The sequence below is a fragment of the Microchirus variegatus genome, assembly GCF_963457635.1.
Source record: "Microchirus variegatus genome assembly, chromosome: 7".
In the NCBI taxonomy this organism is placed as follows: Eukaryota; Metazoa; Chordata; class Actinopteri; order Pleuronectiformes; family Soleidae; genus Microchirus; species Microchirus variegatus.
The window spans coordinates 21096998-21117156 of NC_139808.1; the positions used below are offsets into that span (position 1 = coordinate 21096998).

At 39.2% G+C, this 20159-nt stretch overlaps 1 protein-coding gene across 2 annotated transcripts; it reads left to right on the forward strand.

The window, feature by feature from the left end:
• Positions 1-71: 71 nt before the first annotated feature.
• Positions 72-20140, forward strand: LOC310929463 (6-phosphofructo-2-kinase/fructose-2,6-bisphosphatase 4-like). Of its 2 annotated transcripts, none has more exons than XM_083892230.1 (14): positions 72-187; positions 9531-9647; positions 9979-10075; positions 10421-10487; positions 10604-10678; positions 10764-10820; positions 12720-12841; positions 12923-13130; positions 13437-13583; positions 13669-13773; positions 13870-13999; positions 14164-14226; positions 14962-15026; positions 16701-20140. In XM_083892230.1, exons 1-14 carry the CDS (start codon positions 145-147, stop codon positions 16758-16760), a joined length of 1356 nt encoding a protein of 451 aa, XP_083748356.1. In that variant the 5' UTR covers positions 72-144; the 3' UTR covers positions 16761-20140. The 2 variants fall into 2 exon arrangements, with proteins under 2 accessions (XP_083748356.1, XP_083748357.1); XM_083892231.1 differs by lacking the exon at positions 16701-20140 and adding an exon at positions 15186-15858.
• Positions 20141-20159: the final 19 nt, after the last annotated feature.

The window sequence follows — 20159 nt, forward strand, 5'->3', positions numbered from 1 at the left end:
CCCCCCCCACACCCTCTCCCTCTCTCTCTCTCTCTGTGTCTTACTCCCTCTCCCTCTCTCTTCATTCATTGCTACACTGTGCTGCTGTGCAGACCCACTCACTTTTGTTGACACGCTGGGAAGAAGAGACTTTTAACCAGGACCATGAGGGGCTCCAGTTGCCCGACAAACGCGCGTGACAGGGCAGGTAGGGAGCATCCTCCGACTCGTGTTTTATTTTTTTATTTTTCATTTATTGACATTGCTGTGTGTGTGTGTGTGTGTGTGTGTGTGTGTGTGTGTGTGTGTGTGTGTGTGTGTGTGTGTGTGTGTGTGTGTGTGCAGAGTGTACTCAGAGCAAGCAGGCTGTTGAAGTAAACAAGCCTGTGTCACGTAGGCGTCGAAGCTGACACTGCTACTCTTTCTGACTAAAAGAGGCGGGACTGACTTCGACACACACACACATGTACAGATATATATACGGAGAAAAGCATTTGAGGTTGAATAAATACAGACAATAATAGTTTGTTACTTTTGCAGAAAGCAGAGATAACTGCACGCTGTGAGAGCTAGCCTCTTCCCTTCCTGTCTGATTAGCCTGTAAGCTAGCTGTAGTGGTCGAGTGACATTTACACGAAGAGGATGTAAACAAGACTGTTCCTGCTCGTTTACTACATATCTATGAACATCCAGTCACGTTAGCCCTGTCGTAGACTACCAGACTGACAGTTATGGCTGAAGAAAACGTGTGCTCACCAGGTCAACTTACTTGTGTTTCTTATTTGTTACCTTTTTAGTATATTTTCTGACATAGACACTAACTTTGTCAGGATCAGTAGTCCCCATGGAGACCAAAACCTGGTCCGTATAAGGCAGAATTGCATTTCTGAGGAACTGCTTTAATTATGAGCTACTTTGATTTGAACTGTGGTTAGGGTTGGACATTAACTGGTTATGGATAAGGGATAATGCATTTATGCTGTTCAAATGAATGGCGTGTGTGTGTGTGTGTGTGTGGGGGGGGGGGGGGGGGGGGGGGGTGTGTGTGTGTGTGTGTGTGTGTGTGTGTGTGTCATCAAATACTTATTTTTTCTTAGTATCTTTCAAAACTCCCCTTTATATTGTTCCACTTCCCAGGAACTGCAGCTCCCCTAAGTCCATCCTTTGAGCACAAGATTGTAGTGTTTAGGATTTTCCTGGGTTTGTGCTTTTTTATTAGCTGGCATTACTGTGTTGTCATAATGATTGGTGCATACTTAATGTGTCGCTTAATGAGCGTTTTACTGAAACTGTCAGTAAAAGTTTCCTACAAACTCACAGAGGAGAGGCTGTGCTTCTATTAATGGACACACTTGTTGTTCCACAATCTCGGCTGAGGTCCAAGGGTGACTGGGGCACCCAGTTCCTGAAACAACCTACCTGTAGAGCTCTGTACGGTGAGCTCATTGTCTTCTTTTAAAGGTGCCGTATGTAAGACTTAGTGACATTTAGTGACATCAAAACTTTGCCATGCTAGTAAGTAAGTTAGTGGTTTTTAACAGCAGTTGGCATCTGTAATGTTGCATTGTGATATGTCTTCATTTGGATTTTATTGATTCATATATGTAATGGTTTTATCATAAATTGGACACTCTAAATTGACCATTGGTGTCAGTGTGAGTGTGGATGGTTGATTGTCTCTACATGTGGCCATGATGGACCTGTCCACGGTGTACCCTGTCTTTTGTCCTACTGGATGTCAGCTGGGATTGGTACCAGCGACTGGATAAAGTGTCAGAAATTGATGGATGGATGGTTTTATCATGTCTTGTTTTCTCTTGTTTCCATGTTTGGTTTTAATTGCATTGTTTGCCTTCAATGTATTTGCTGTGAATTACTTCACAACGGTTTGTGTGATCTATAAATAGTTATCATTATTATTATTATGTGGGTCATGGCCAGTTAGAGGTGTCTTCATGTTTAGAGGCTGTCACTTCAAGGCCATTATATCTCATGTTACTCAGTGAACACACAGCAGTATCAAAAGAACCTGCACACATAGATCACAAGAACCAATGCTGATGCTGTGGCCAAATGTAAGCCAAAGGCTAAGTTATTATAAGAATAGACCTTTATGTAACTGTTAGTCATGTAGCCTCCAGAGCAACTTTGAATTCACTGCTGTCATGTCGATGAAGGCCATGTCGAGAGGCCAAACACTGCTGTTTTCTATATAAAAATATGGTCAGAGTTGTTCTAGTCAGTGCAGCCAGAGCTGTTGTCGCAGATGTGCAGAGGAAGAACAGCTCTCAGGCTGTGTTGTGAGTAGGTGAGGAGTACAGGCAGGCTGCTGGCCGTCTGCCTGTACACAGAGAGGAGGGGCAGGGGCTGAGCAGAAAAACAGGAAACACATAATAGAAAGTTGCTCTCTTTTTGTTTTAATAGTAACGTATAGACAGGATGTTCTTATTCTGCACTATACTCACTGTTATACTCCCTGCATATTTACACATTAAGGTGTTTCCATTAACAATAATAGGATAAGATAGTCCTTGATTAGGGTAATTTACACTGTTCTAGCAGCAAAGACAGTGGAAAATAAAGGTAATAAATAATAGGTACACATGCATCTTATCATAAGATAATAAATGTAGCACAAGCTTAATATTTACATCGTTAATATTGAATTCCAATCGTGGTATTGCACAATACTGAAGGATGAGATTCATGAAATTGTAATGCTGCAGGAAGGCAGCATGTTATGGAAGGTCGTTTTGTGCGTTGAGCGAGCCCACATAGAGAGAGAGCTCTGCTGCAGACCCTGCATGTATTTTATAAGGACATTCACAATGGCTGTGAACCCAACAGTGCATCATCTCATCATCTGCTCCAAAATTTGCCACCTGCACAAAATCCGCCTTTTCTTCACTCCTTCTTTTGAAATCTTTTTTAAAAATTGTGTCCATGTCTGTCTCTTTCACACCCCTGCTCTAAATAAGCACAGCAAATCAGACTTGCTCCTCCTGATTCACAGACTAGCTCTCCTGCACCTCCCTCCCTCTGCTGCTCCATATCTGGGGGAAAGTTCACCAGCTCGCTCTGAATCTCATTACAAGCTTCAGGCAGAGCTGGAGCCTACGTGTGTGATACTTGTGGTGTGCTGCGCATGCTCACATTATATCCGTCTGCGCTGTTACAGCAGCTGGTTTTTTGCATCTGAAAGATTTCAAGTGCAGTGATGTTAGTGTTATTTAAGGACGTATGTTTAAGCTTACGTCAGATGAGGTGATGAGGATGAGTTTTGCTTGTTCGGGCTGAGGTGAAACTGCTGCTTCTGTCACATATTGTTTGACACAATATAGCAACTAGGCCTGTCAGAAAATGTCAGACAATGGTGGAAAATGTTTTAGGTGCTTCTTTCAAACCACAATCCAAATATATTGAATTTATCGTCATAGAAAAAAAAACACCCCAGAGCATATTCATGTTTAAGAATCTGATATCAAAGCAGTCATTTTTATTTTTTAAAAACTGATAATGATAATACAATTAATCTAGGCCCTTTATAGAACAACAAGCATAAACAGACGACCACAGAAAAATAGACAAATAATAATGATGATAATAATAATGATGCATTTCTTTGTCCAAACATATGGAGAGTCCTGCACCTATTGTATGGTGCTAGCTGCCAGCACATACAGTATGCGCTTTCGTACAAGAGTGGAGGCTGTGGAGCCAAAAATAAAAACAGGGCAGAACTCCAGCTCTATAGCAAACCTCTATTATATGTTTCACTGTGATATTCAGTCGTCAACATACTTTAAATCCTGATGCAACACTGCTAAACAGACATTTTATTCTTATTAATTGTATTTACCTTTAACTAACATCAGAAAAATGTTATTTTGCATCAAAGCTGGTTCTTTTCTGTCATTGGTGTGAGCTTCTGCAGCAGTTGGGCTGTAATTATCTGTCAATCTGCCATTAAGTCAGCATTTTTAAAGAATTAATTTTATTTGTGCTAAATTCAACTAAAATCAGACTAAAAATGTAAAGGGATTGTGCCTGCTTTAAAAATAACAGCTTGTCTATACAGCAAGAACACACTGCCACCTGGTGTCATATTTGTGACACTACAACAAATCTCATCAAGGAAAAATATTTGGCAAATTTCAACCATTATTTAACAGGGACTGGAAGAATTTTATTTTGAAAAAAAACAAAAAACAGCTGTAACCTAAATGTAATGATTTATTTAACAGTAAGGCTTTCTTTCTTTTTCGTTTTCTTCAACTGATTACAATTTGATATAGAGCATGAGAAAACAATGAATTGTACCTCTTATTATTTCTCAGAGGTCAAAATGACAATTTCTCTCTTTCCTTGCCTCAGTCCAAAATACAAAGACAATAAATTCACATTGTAAACAAACAAAGAAAAACTGCAAATACCTTTACTCGAGAATTAGAAAACCCAGTTGCAAAAAGAATTACTCAATTGAAAGCACAATGTGATGTTTTTGATTATTTCCTTATTGGATTTTTTAATCACTTAAATTATTTAACCTCAGTCACGGCTAACTGTTATAGTTTTGATTATTCAATTGTTCTATGCCAGTTAATAAAATGATTATCTGTAACCCCAGATTTGAAGAAAGAAAGACGAAAGAAAAAAAGATAAAATCTATGACTATTGTTATAATGATGAAAAAAAAACAGTATCAGGTGATCTAGATCCTGTTTGATTCAATATCGGCGTAATAACACAGGGCATGTACAGTGTGTGTGTGTGTGTGTGTGTGTGTGTTGTTCAGATGCCTGTCGGTGATCATGTGAGCTCGTGACAGGGTCGTGGGCCATCGCAGGGAATGAAGTGTTTTTTTAAATGAAGCTGAGGTCCCGGCAGTCTGCACGCCCGCCTTGTCCCCGCATTCTCTTCTCCTATTGGCTGCTGGGCTGCTCGTCTCTTCTATGATTGGAGGACTCGTCAGTTGCATTCACTGCCCATGTGTGCAGCACATGAGCTCAACACTTGTTTTTCTTCCCACATCTGTTTTTGCCACTTTCACCCGTCCACTGCACACGTTATTACGGTAATGCCTGATTCTTAGAAATGAGGACTTGAACGACTGGAAATGTTTGGGAAAACCATTCAAGGAGTGACTAAAGGAATGTATTTATGCTTAATGTTCAGTAAATTGTATACACACCACATATAAGACAACACAGATTCTGTAAGTTAACAAAAAGTATTTAACATTAATTTCCAAATATTTATACTTCACTCTAATGATTTCAGTTTACTCATATGAGAGACATTTTGTTATTTAACTTCATCCTCTTAATTTTCTTTATTTGATTCTTTATTTTTTACATAGGATTAATCCCAACAAAGGACAATTTTTGTAAAATGTGTATGTTATATATACATTGATGTCCTTGTGCTCTCAGCTGAACCGATACTAAAATGAGATGTCGTTTGAGTGCTGGCTACTGATTGGTCAGAGAGTGACGTTATTGGAGGAGTCATGTGCGTGACGTCCGACACAAGAATCAAACCGAACAATGCCGACTGTAGATCAGTTAAAAAAGACTTAAACATCCTGAAAAAGTGTGAATCTCCAACATTTAGCACAGACATTTCTAAAATGTCAATATTTAACAGAGGAGTTTGGTGTATGTAGCGACAGCACTGCTAAAAGCCGCCGATCGTTATCAGAATCACAACCAGTTCTGTCGTATTTTAGTTCAGTTCAGAGTCTGTGCTCCAGTTGTACAGGAAGTACTGAACTAATCTTTTTAAATCAACTGATTGTAATGATCCAGTACCATGGATGTATTATATGAACTGGATAGAGCTCCGCCCCTTTGCTTCCGTTCATTCCTATGAAGCTGCTCACCCAGTGCATATGCCAAAAAAGTTTTGGACCTCCGCGTTTATTTCTGCGTAATGGGGCCATAGAGCATGCGCAGTAGAGTCACTACCATATAAAGATTTATAAAAGCCCGTGTCCATGTCTTGAGGTGTCCTGTGGACACTTTTACAGGCGTCTCTTTTACTATTGCTGTCAATGGGAAAATTGCTTTTGGGCTCTATGGGGTTTTCTGTTGCAGTACCCACAGTGGCCACAATGTAAAAATTGTCTTCAAGGCAGCGGGGGCGGAGCTCTATCCAGTTCATATAATACATTCATGTCCAGTACACTGAAAACAACTGCTTTGCTTGTCACTAGTTGATGTGTTTGTGTCACGTATAACATGATGTCACGGCAGTTTCACCCAGCCATCCTATGATGACCGCCCATGTTGAGGAGGTACTTTGAAGGTAGCTTTGAGGCTAATGTACTCTGGTCCTGATTACATTGTAATCATGTAATAGTATGTCCTGGACATGATTGTCAGTAACATATCCGTTCCTATCCAGAGTCAAGTAGGACTTTAAGTTCTCCGTCGATCAGGTACGAGTGGATATCATGCCACTGCAGACAGAGCCACCTCATCTCGTTATTAATCCACTCACCTAAAGCATATGTGTGATCAAGCTGTATCCCATTCACCAAGCTGTATTTTCTAGCATAACTTGCTTTATCACTTGGCGACAAGCTGGCGTAGTACGAGGAAAAAATCTCCTTTTTTTTCGTACATGACAGCCGACTAACTTCACGACAGCACTGCTAGTTAAATGCTCAGTAGCGCCCTTCTCCAACCGAGCTTTGTTTGTAAACAACAAAGAGCCCTATAGTAATGGAAAACAACAGGCCTGAGTCTAGACATGCCAAAACGAAAAGTGCAAGAACTGTATCGTGGAAAAATGCCATTAGTGTATTGTGTAGTGTCATCACTTTCACGTGTGCAGTGTGGGAAAACACGAGATTGAAACATCACTTTACTGAGAAATATGGAGAGTGTTGTGTGGAGCTGGTTGGTTTGATATGTATTGTATGAACTCATTTGACCATGGTTTGAATTTAATGCATTTGTTTAATTTTTAAAGTTGTGCACTACAGCTTTAAGGTTAGTGTTTGTAGGTGAACAGAGTGGTAAATGATGCAGTTGGAGTTTTGTAAAACAGTGATTTAGAACGAATGATATTTGAGTGGAGTGTACAGAGTGCAGCAGTTGAGATACATGTTGACACAAGAGTTTTCAGATTTTGATTTCACTTCCTTCAGCTTGTGTTGCGCATCGTCTCCAGTCGTTACGGTAGTGCGGAGCTGGTGTTGCTCAGCTGATGTGTGACATCCACTGTCTCACTCACTCACTCCGCAGCAGCAGACTCCTGCTGAATCAGACTGACTTCAAGCATCCGTGTGTGTGTGAGCAGAGTAAGTGATCACTGTGCAGACAGCCACGATGTTGGACAACGAAGACATTGCGTTGGACACTTTCCCGCGCGAGCTCACGCAGAACCCGCTCAGGAAGATCTGGCTGCCCTGCAAAAACGGGCACATTTTGCAGAGACGGGGTAAGAGGAGACGCATCTGTGTATTCAAGTGCCGCAAAGGCTGTGACCGGGGATGGGTCACGTCAATCCTCAATTATTCTTCAACCATATGTCTGTTTTTGAACTTGTAGATGTTGATTTTTATGTCATTTTCGCAGAGATATTTGGGATGATGCGCACCAACAAAGTCACATTATTGTTGCTTTTCAGTTTGGTATAATGATGCGTCATGCTCAGCTTGTCTGGTTTATTTTTACCTAAAAATAATCTGCTGCACAGAGTTAAATTATACCCGAACAGCTGTTTGGAGAAATAAATCTCACTTAATTGAATTTGACCACATGACACACGTGGCACACACACACACACATGACTCCAATGCATTAGTTTAGAAGAATCCAACATGTCTGGTACTGTTGGACAGTCAGTGTGAGAGAGTGTGAGATCTGCTGTTGTGTTGTTTCTTCTTCCAGCTGCACTGGTTTACTCCCTGTAGGCTGCCTCTTTTCTGCTGAGTCAACCACTGTCGGCTTCAAGCTGTTTCCCTTTAGATTAGACTTCATCCTGATCTACTCTCTCCCTCTCTCTCTCTCTCTCGCTCTCTCTCTGTGTGTGTGTGTGTGTGTGTGTGTGTGTGTGTGTGTGTGTGTGTGTGTGTGTGTGTGTGTGTGTGTGTGATCAACACCTGACCCTCTTATCCTTACTTTCTTGTCAGTTTATCACATCATATCAAATGATGCGATGTGAGGGTGTATACTAATGAATATGAAGAGGTTTTTTATGGGCAGCCCATGGCCGAGAGGAGAGGAGTTGGGCTCATAACTGGAAGGTTGACAGTTCAATCCTGGGAAGGGCTTAGGTGCCCCTGAGCAAGGCACTCAATACCCCACTGTGCCTGGCTTGTGTGTGTTCACTACTGGTGTAACGAGGATGTGTTAAATGCAGAGGTCAAATTCACTATCAGTAAATGATGTGTCTGAAGATGACACTTTAGGAGTCTTGTTTTCTTCCCAGTTTTGCATTTAGGACTCTTAATTTGAAGACTAAAATAATTATATAGTACAAGAAGAATCAAAGAAATCAGTTGATAAAACATGTCACACAATCAAAGATTGATATTGGCTCCAGAGGGAAAGTTTCACGCATACAAATGAGTTACATCTCGAAGTGTTTGCATGACGCATGTATTACATATATATAATATTGCTATTAAAAAAAAAAAAAAAAAAAAGAAGATATCATTTCACCTGACACTGTGCTGTTATGCCTCTGGCTTTTTGCCCTCACAATCCCAAACAGCAGGAGCGAGTTTGTATTGTTAGCACACGCGCCCTCTACTGGTGAAACCAAGTATTGAGTAACCTAAGCCTTTCAAAATAACTTTCACTCGATAAATAACTCATCCAAAAATATTCACAAAATATCTAGCATACCACTGGGGTCTTCCTCATTTATACAATAATACCAATATGTTTAAATATCATGTCACTCAAAGCTGCAAAAATGTGATTTAATACAATTTTGGACTGCAATGATTAATTACCAATCAGTAGTTAACAAATTCATTCTTTCATTTCATTCAGATTTCTCAGCATCTTAAATGTGAAGATTTCCCAGTTCCCAGTTGCCACAGTGTAACAAAAAAGAAAATATATTTGGAGTTTTGAAACACAGATCAACATTTTTCACAATTTTTGCACCAACCAACTAGGACCAATCAGTTAGTGTAAACGATGAGAGGGATCATTATTTACAGCTAACTGTAAATACTTCTTGTCGAGACCAAACCTGACCTTTTGATGTTTCCCAGCTCTCTGTGTTGTCCTTAATCCTCATGTCCTTTAGGCCACCTTTCTCAGTCGTAGGTCAGAGGTGAAAGTGAAGCACACGCTTCTTCTCCTGTTGTTAACCTTTCTACACATTTGCAACACTAATTAAATACATAAAACATAAACATCAGCATTGTCTCTTGACTGTTTCTGAATGTGTGAGGTGTTTCTTTTAAATTCATATTTTTATTGCGTGTTTTGCTGTCAGTGTCAACCACAATTTCAGTCAAATACATATCAGAAGTGTGTTTAATCTATGAAACACGTGTTTCTCTGTGTCTCCTTCTCTTTTTTCAGTATGCATGACAAACTGCCCGACCCTCATTGTGACCGTGGGACTTCCAGCCCGAGGGAAGACTTACATTTCAAAGAAGCTCACTCGCTATTTGAACTGGATAGGTGTGCCAACTAAAGGTACAAACTACATCACACATGAACACACAGTTTTGTGCTGTGGTTTTAATTCCCTCCCATCCTTCCACTCCTCCTAGATGAAGAAAACTGTATATGGATGTTTTTTTCTTCGAATAGACAATGTTTAAACTTCTATCAAGTCCATATGAACAATGTTAAACAACTTTACCTGTACTTATATCTTGATTCTAAATGGAAAGAAAGAACGGATAATTCAACTTAAAACCATAATATGTTTTCATTATTTGAATTTGAAAATTAAAAAAAAAGTAGAAGCCTTATCATTCACACATTTCCCGATGACTTTACAATGGAAATGTTTCTCTTCTAGAGTTCAATGTTGGAGAGTATCGCAGGGAGTGTTTGAAGATCTACAAGTCCTTTGAGTTTTTCCGTCCAGACAACGAAGAAGGCTTGAAAATCAGACGGTGAGTGGATTCTCTAGGAGTACATGCGTCTAAAGGAGGGCAAAACATGACCATGATGAAGGTCACACTTAGCTTTGTCTACATTTGAAGCATTTGAAGGGAAACAGGGAACCCAAGCTGTTCCTAAACATAGCCATGGAATAGAAAAACAACTATTTAAGTGAAATTTGTAAGAAGACGATTGTAATTCAATGCTTGTCTTTTATCTTTTCTCACACAAAACTGAAAAAGGTGTTATATAACTTACTACTACTACTTGGTAGACAAACTGCTGTTGTGTTTGTCTTGGCTGCTGTAAACTGAGTAAACTGCAATAATCTGACTGGCTCTGTTGTTTTTCAACAGTCAGTGTGCAATGACCGCACTCAATGATGTCCGACAGTACCTAAGTGTTGAAGGAGGACAGGTGGCGGTGAGTCCTTGATACTGTCCATGCCGAATAAGTAGGATTTGATTTGACAAATGAATATTACAACACATTTGACATTGAAAAAATGAAGTAAGAAGTTCTGTGTCCTGCTCTTCCAGGTCTTTGATGCCACAAACACAACAAGAGAAAGAAGAGGGACAATCGTCAAGTTCGCCGAGCAGAATGGATTCAAGGTTTGTAAAACAAAGACTCCTAATCAAACTTCTGTTCTCTCCTTGTCTTTGTCTTTTTGTTAAAAATGTCGTCTTATCTGTGCAGGTGTTTTTTGTGGAGTCTCAGTGTGAAGACCCAGACGTCGTGGCACAGAATATCGTGGTAAGTTTTGTCTCACTTTGCTCAGCCCACTGTCCTTTAAATCGTTTTCATGATTTTAACACCACATTTCAACACCTCATTCACTAATATAGATCAAGAGTAGGGCTGGGCGATATGGCCTAAAAATAAAATCCCAGATCAATTTTCGATTTAAAATGATTTATTTTTTTTAAACTACTAAAGACAAAATAATTATTCATATGATGTACTATGCGTAAATGCATGACGTTTTCCACACGTACACAGTGTTTCAGTGTCAGTTAATTAAAATATTTGAAATACATACTCCGTAGCACAGACTCTGACTGATCTAGGGCCCTATGAAATCCGTTTTATGTTGGTCCCATTTAAAAGTGAAATAATTAACATAAATAAAAAAGTGGTAGTGCCCCCTCATCTGGTGCAGACAGATTTCTGCGCACCGCCCCTGCACTGTACTGTTCTCCCTCTCCTGCGCCGTGCGCTTCTCCGTATCCGACTGGATCATTTCTCTACACGCAATATTACCCCTACAACTCTGCAATGAAGAGAATAACAGATGCATCAGATGAGCCGATGTCTTTAGTTAACTGTTCAAAGAGAGAGAATGTTCTCTTCTGTGAAATGAATGTCGCGGGGAGTTCATAAGTTTAACTTTTGCGCAAAGAGACTTTTCAGCATTTAATAGGGATGTTCCACAGTTTACTCGCTGTGTTTCGGCCGCTGAATTATCGGTGCATTCCGAAATATAACATCTTAATTGACAATAACAATATAACCGTAATAATGGCGTATTTGATAGTGTGACTTGAGTTTCAATCGGCACCTGGACAATCTGTGGTGTATAAAAAAACTATATATAAAGTAAATAAACAAGCAACACTCACTGGGGAAAACCCTGATGAGTGTTTGTGAGGAGATGCAAGTATGGTGCCACGAATGAGCGTTCCCCAGAACATTTCCCCGGTGCAAACATTAAAAAATGCGCCGTAGTAAGAGGAGAAAATAATCAATATTTTTATTTTTAAAATCGTCGGAACAAAAAATTAGAATGAATCGATAAAATCAATTAGGCCCAGGCCTAATCAAGAGCAGAATGCATTATACACTGTTTCGAACTTTTTTATTACCACTTCTGTTTATTACAAATTCTATTATTTTGGATGGATAAACCAGAAAAGCAGACGCTGGTAAAAGCAAATCCAAATCTACCGGTTTATCCTCCACATGAGGGTCGTGGGGGCTGCTGGTGTCAATCCCAAAAGGCAGGGGTCACCAGTCCATCACAGGTCCAACATATAGAGATGAACAGTCATTCATTTAACATCATTTGCGGACATGTGGGAGGAAACCGGAGAAAACACACACAGGAGGAAAGGCTTAAACCAGGACACAAACCAGCAACCTTCTTGCTGTGTGGCAACAGTGCTAGCCACATGTGCCACGTGTGACCAGACTGGGTTTCAGAAAAGGGAAAATATGATCCAAAACCCCTAAATTGTACACAACTTCCTCACTCAGAACAAACTGTAATATTTTGGGCTGTTTATTTCTTCTTTATGGGAGCAGGATATTTGTTTTACAGTTGGTACATTACGTATTTAAAATGGCCTGGTGGTATAGGCAGTATTAGACTGATTTCGTATCGGATAAGAAAAGTTGTAAATAAATAATTCTTAATATTCGGCCCAGGCTCCTGGAATGACTTTTTTTATTGAGTGTTGGATGCAACGAGTTAGCCAGGCTGCATCATTGGTGATGATTTTGAAGGCAACATGGACAAAGCATGAAAGCTGCTTGGTTGCGGAGAACAGGTTCAAGATTCAAACAAACTCAGCATGAAAAAGAGCTAAAGGAAGTATCAGACGGCCGACTTCTCCTCTGTGCTCACGTCCTCTACCTGTGTTTCCTCTCCTGTAGCAAGTGAAACTGGGAAACCCAGACTACATTCACTGCAACGCAGAAGAGGCCATTGAGGACTTCATGAAGAGAATCAAATGTTATGAGTCCTCCTACCAGCCTATGGACGAGGCTCTGGACAGGTGAGGACACAGTAATGAATCGGTAGATTCAGTCATCCAACCTCAGATTTGAACGTGTCTAGCTGTCCTTTCCTGCTTCAGGGACTTGTCTTACATAAAGATCATGGACGTTGGCCGTCGCTACCTGGTGAACCGCGTTGTCGACCACGTCCAGTGTCGAATCGTCTACTACCTGATGAACATCCACATCACGCCGCGCTCCATCTACCTGTGCCGCCACGGCGAGAGTGACCTCAACATCAAGGGACGCATCGGAGGAGACTCTGGCCTGTCTGCCAGGGGGAAGGAGGTGTGTCTTTATGTCCAGCAGAGTCAAATACAGTTATAATCTGTTATTATTATTCATGTTTAAATACTATTGATAATATTGTGGTTTATAATTTGTGTGAAGAATGTGTAAGTTTTGCTGTGTCACAAAAGAAATATCACAAAAAAACTAATGAAAAATCGATTTCGAAGATTGTCAGGCAAAAAAAGAAATTATGAGATGCTCTAGCTTAATACACACCAAACCTCTGATTTACAGAGAAAACACAGATTTATTAATTAGGTGGATATAATAATACATTTAAATAAATTATCTCTTGTCATCTAGTTTGCCAGAAATCTGAGGAAATTCCTCCAGGATCAGAACATCAAGGACCTGAAGGTGTGGACCAGTCAGATGAAGAGAACCATCCAGACAGCAGAGAGTCTGGAGGTGCCGTACGAACAGTGGAAGTCTCTCAACGAAATAGATGCTGTACGTCGTGTACATCTCTGTGTTTCTGATACACGAATAAAGATGATTACACGTAAAGAAGCTAAACCCGTTTTCCATGTTTCAGGGTGACTGTGAGGAAATGATGTATGAGGAGATTCAAGAGCATTTCCCTCTGGAGTTTGCAATGAGAGACCAAGACAAGTACCGCTACCGCTATCCCAAAGGAGAGGTGAATGTCTGAAACAGTGTCATTCTTCGTCCTCTCTTGTATTTTTTAGTGTTTCTGTGCTTATTTAAAATGTTTTGACTGGTGTGTGATTCTCAGTCTTATGAAGACCTGGTGCAGCGACTGGAGCCTGTGATCATGCAGCTGGAGAGGGAGGAGAACGTTCTTGTGGTTTGTCACCAGGCTGTGATGCGCTGTCTTCTCGCATATTTCCTGGACAAGTCTGCCAGTAAGAAGGAAGAACTTTTACACTGCATCAGACAAATGCTTTTGAATTTCTTTTAATTGCAGCATTCTTCTACTTGGCTTTAATTTTCAGCCTCAAATAAAACCATAGCCTGACCTTGATACTTGGATGTTTTATAACGTATATAACGTCTCTTGTCTCTGCAGAGGAGCTGCCTTATCTCAAGTGCCCTTTGCACACTGTGTTGAAGTTGACCCCGTTGGCGTATGGTGAGTTATGTCATTGTCATATTTACTGTTTGTTGATGATCACCATGGTCCTAACACGGGACATTAGTGCAGTGTGTGGAAAAAATGATGATATTTTATTTCCACTATATCATTATAAGGTCCATGAACCCCACACACACTCTGCCTGTGAGATAAAAAATGATCATGATATATTCATGTCTTTATAAAAGCCTAGTGAAGGCATTTTCATTTTGTAATTATGAAATTGTTTATAGATTACTCTTTATTTCAACCATTTACCATAACATTATTCCAAGCTACACAATACCTATACAATTTGTTTGTGTTTTTCCATTAAAAGTCACACTTGCACAGAAAATATAGTCAAGACATTGACACGATTAGAAATAATGATTTTTATTCAAAATAATAATTTTGCCCTTTCATCAAAGAACCAGTAAAACTGTTTTCAGCTGTGCTAACATCATTGCACAAGGGTTTTCAAGGGTTTTCTAATCATCAATAGCCTTCTAACGCGATGAGCAAACACAATGTACCATTAGAACACTGGCAATGGGCCTCTATACACCTATGTACATATTCCATTAAAAACCAGACGTTTGCAGATAGAATAGTCGTTTACCACATTAACAATGTATAGAGTGTATTTCTGATTAATGACTTAACTCAGAACTGAAATTCATTCTATAGAATGTACTGACACATTTCTGGATCTAATTCACGCTAATCTTGGTTGTGTTTGTACTTACTCAGGCTGTAAAGTGGAGTCTGTGTGTTTAAATGTGGACGCTGTGAACACCCACAGAGACAGACCAGAGGTACGTATGTGCGCGTACACTTCACGCAGCACACTCATGTTTCACAGCACAGATATTGCAGGCACCTCCGATCCACTTCAGGTGTTTTCACCATCATCTCCCTCCTGAAACCGAACAGAGCAGTGAGTGCTGATCCATTCCTCTCTTTTCATTGCACAGAGAATATAGATCTGCGAGTCTTCGTCCAACCTGTGATTCCTGACGGCATCCGAGACAAGGCAGTAACTAAAAGCAGACTCGGATCCTTACAAATAATCACTTCTGTAGACTAAAATGCATCTGCCAGAAAAACAATGATTTTGATAAAGGCATGAATGAAACGATCAGTCCAAAAGAATCAGTCCTTAATGAAACACATTAGATCTGATCTTGCAAAAAAATTTATTTTTATGATGGATTATAATGTACAGATAAAGAGGTATTTCTGACTTGTGTACTGATGTTGAAACCTTGTCTGTACATCTACTTTGAATCCTTTGTTTTCTGTTGGTAATGTTCTGTTTGGATCTTTGTTAAAATGATTGTTTAGTAAAAATGGTGCATATGGAGAGAGAGAGAGAGAGTGCAGAACCCTTTTTCCTATTTTTAACCAAGACACTGTGACATCACTGACACTGACACTCTACCTCCATCCTGAACATTTCACTGGCCTCAGCTTGATCTCTGTGTGCTGTCCAATCAAAAGCATCCTGCTGTTCATTTATTTCCATGAATGAGACTTTTTAACAAGCCCATTTGCACTCATTATCTGAATGCTAATAAATAATCAGATAATCCACATTATGGGCTTTTTGTTCCATGTTCGCTTTATAACGTGTGATTGTAGATGAGAGGGGAAAATCAATTCCACCTCACTGTGAAGCATGATCTGCGAAATTTTACAAATATTCTGATTTTATGTTTGTCAAGTTTTATTTACTGCATATATAAATGAGCACATTGAAAAAACCAAGCACATCTTCTGTTGATTTTTGTTGCTGAAATGATCAGTTGTTTTGTCAGAGAAGCTTTGCACTCACACATTAAACACAGTTCAGTGGCAGAGGTTCAACTTTGAATTAACTCAGTGACAGTGTGTTAATACATGAAACAATGGAATATGCACATATATAAATACATATAAATATAAAAGGCTCATTCTGAGGTAATGAAAAACAACAATTCATACAATCAGACTATTGTTTACTTGCAAAAAAGATCATTATCATTATTCTATCTTCAATTTCTGCCAAATTAAAATGATAATATACAATATATATATATATGAAATACACACTGAAACTTAAACAATGTTTTTTGCAAATTACTTGTTTTACTGTTAATTTATTTTGACAGTGTTGAGCCAGGATACAGTTCTGTTTGTCAAAACACAAAGAGAATATTAGGTTTTTAAGACTATCCACACGATTTTTGAAATTTAAATTCCATTTTACCTCCAGACAATTTGAACACATTATCATGCAAACAATTTCATATTTTTCCTTCCAACTTAGGCTGAGGAAAGGAATGATGATCATGGGCAACTTTAGACTGAAATAACTATAAAATAACAATAAAGACATTTCTATTATCATTTACATTATCATTATCTTCAAACTATTATCTGAAGAAGCTTTGACTAATATCTTTGATCACCATAGTTTTCTGAGCAAAACTCCTTTTCTCCTCTTCCAGAATGTGAATGTGCAGCGCACCACAGAAGACGCTCTGCAGACGGTGCCTGCTCACTTTTAATGGCCTGCACTTCCTGCGTCAGCCATGACCTCGTCCTGACCTGACGACGCTGAACAGAATTATGGGAACGGTGCTGATCGACTGCTCGCTTGTGGTGGCTTCTCTCCACTAACTGCAGAACCAAGTATCTTCCCACACTCCCGACTCTAAAGCACTTTGAGTAAATACATTTTGATACATCTGTTTGTTGTGAACTGTTCCGTCACTGTAGCTCGAGAATATTTTTGATATGTTGACCTGCCGTTGTTATTGTTGCATTTTTACCCTCAACTCCCACTGTCTCTTGCCATGATTATACAGGACATAACATCTGTTGTTCGGTATGTTGTGCACTCCAGTGTTTGTGAAGGAAAACGACTGTGACACCTGGAGCTACTTCAACTAAACAAAGCTCTTAATCTCTGACTTTTTAAAACACTGAACACAAGCATTTTAAATGTGTCTTTTTCCTCGTTATTGTTTTATATTCAGAAAGGAAAAGGAGGGCAGTCTTTGTGATGGGTGAACCTAATCTGGGCAAGTAAAGATTTAAGATTAAGAAGAAAAAAAAAAAGTTTCCACAAAGGATGGAAATCAGTGTAACTTTCAACAGATAACGTCTTTCAGAGCACAGTGCATTGAGAAAGTATTGAGACCAATACATGTGGAGTAAACACAGAATTATACATTTATTTGTGCAAATGTTTTTAAGAGTAAAAACTAAACTTTGACATTGATCGAAGTTGTACGGAAGCGTATTGCATTCACTTGATAAAAAAAAAAAAAACTTGGTTTGATATTTTGAATAATTTTTTTTCTGTTTTTCTGACTAATATTTTTTCCGTTTTTCGGAGTAATTTTTTTTCTGTTTTCCGTGCGAATTTTTATTCCCCTGTTTTTCAGAGTAATTTTTTTCTGAATTATCGAGAACTCTTGCTATGGTACACACCGTGTGCATCCAATATTTTCAGCAGTCTCCTGATCGTCTCTTGAGTCACCACGTAGCCAGCCTGAATGCATTTCAAATGCATCATCTTGTATCCATGGAGCATGCCATATCTGTCCAACTGATCCTGGAGAAAGATTGCTATGTCTAGCAGATCTGAATGGGCTTTCCTTCTGAACAACCGCAAACTCCTCAGGTGCCTGCGTAAAGTCGACAAACTAATGATAATACCATCTATCTGACTTAAAGACAGGACTATCTCCCAGTGTCTTAAACCCAGATCAAACTTGATTAAACTAAACAAGCCATACATGTTATAAAACAATTTGCACGAAAAACCGAAAAAAAATTACTCAGAAAAACTGATTTTTTTTTTACAGCAAAACAGGGAAAAATATTAGTCAGAAAAACAGAAAAAAATTATTCAAAATATCAAACCGAAAATGAATTACTGAGAAAAACAGGAGTTTTTTTTTTTCTTTTCAAGTGAATGCAATACGCTTCCGTACAGTTGTTATGGTCCAGTGTGTAAAAGTGAATACTCCCTCACATACACCTCCCTTTCCCAAAAGTATTTAGGTAAAAGCCTGTTTGGCTGGTTTATATGTTTGGGCTATGTTGAAAAACAGCGGTGTAAGATGGCAGGAACAGTGAAGCAAGGCCCTTATTTAAGATACTTATTATGAAGCTTATTGTAAGGCAACAAAAAACAGTTTTTATCTTAAAGCTCCAGTGTGGAACCTGTATTTTATGTTATGCTAACATTGTGATCATGATAAAAAATGATTGTCAGGATTATTTTTTAACAGTAGAATCCACTCTTGAATCCTCTCATCTTCAGCCACAGTGCTGTTGCACGAAACTGTGGCAATGTCTCACTCTCCACAGACTCGAAAAAACAAAAACAAACTAGAAAAGTACTCGGAGAACGCAGACATCCGCCAAGGCAGCTCAGTGCCTACAAAATACACCCTGCTGGCGCGCCTGGGTCAGACAGCGAGAGTTGCAACCAGTGATAGCGTCTACGGATCACGGCCAAAATGTAATCACTTGTTTCTGGTCCCGTTGCGGACATTCCCTGAAAATTTTTTCGAGTTATGTTGCTAACAGACAAACAAACAAACTCCAGCCAAAACATATACCTCCTTGGCGGAGAGTTGTGTGGAGAAGGTTGAAATTGAAACGTTTAACCTTTTTGAACCCAAACCCAAACCCAAACCAATGTAGTACAGAAATTGAAAATACTGGACACACTGGACCTGTAAGACCTTTTATCACATGTAAAATGTAAAAATGTAGTTCATGGTCACCTCTGTTATTATAGCAATTCTTCCTGCTCATTTTGAGTCCAGAACGTTTAGGAAACTTTCAATGCAGCAGAATTTTTTGTGTAGCCTTTTGCCCACATCTGTGCCTCGACATGTCTCTGAGCTCTGCAGGCAGATCCTTTGACCTCATGGCTTTGTTCTTACTGGTATATATATATTTATATATATATATACAAATGTCAGCTGTGAGACTGTGTATATACAGCTGTGTGCCTTAAACAAACCATGTCTATTTCTATCTCTGTCACCACAGGTGGATGAATATTGAGCTCTAGATACAGTTAGGCCCATAAATATTTGGACATCGACACAGTTGACTGTGTCATTGAAGATGAAATAATGAGGGAATAGCCCACAATTGTCCATGAAATAGCTTTTCAGTCAATTCTCCAATTACTTTTGGTCCCCTAAAAAGTGGGAGGCACATATAGAAAGTGTTCTAATTCCTATACCGTTCACTTGATTTGGATGTAAATGCCCTCAAATTAAAGCTGAAAGTGTGCAGTTAAAGCACATCTTGTTCGTTTCATTTCAAATCCATTGTAGTGGTGTATAGAGCCAAAATAAAAAGAACTGTGTCGATGTCCAAATATTTATGGGCCTAACTGTACATGAGAAATCAAAGCCACCAGAGCCCTAAGCCAAAGCAAAGGGTCTGACTGCATGTGTCAAAGCCATGTTTCCTTTATTCATTTATTAAAGTTTTACTTTGAGGCTGCAGGAGGTGAAGTCATCTGAAAACCTTCCGAATGCACTGTCGCTCACGCTCTATTTTATAGTTGATTGTAAATGTGACATTTTTGGGCTTTCTGTCTTTTACGAGTTACTGTGAAATGCAATAAACCTTAATGAACAAGGATCTGCACAGCTGATGAAGGACACTATCGTTCAAACAAAGACCGGGTTGGATTTGCAGTATAAAATGAAGGTACTGTGCAAACTGTACAATCATCACATCTGTGTTCCGTTTGCGTGAACTGTATTCCGTGTTATATGGTCTGTCTTTTTTTGAGACCTCTGTACAATTTCTGTAATATTATAAATTTGATATTGTATATAAGTGTACTGAAGATTTATGTCTAAATGCCTTGTTTGTTTTCAGTTGTCAAAATCTCAATAAACATTTAATGTTTGGGGAAGAAACAG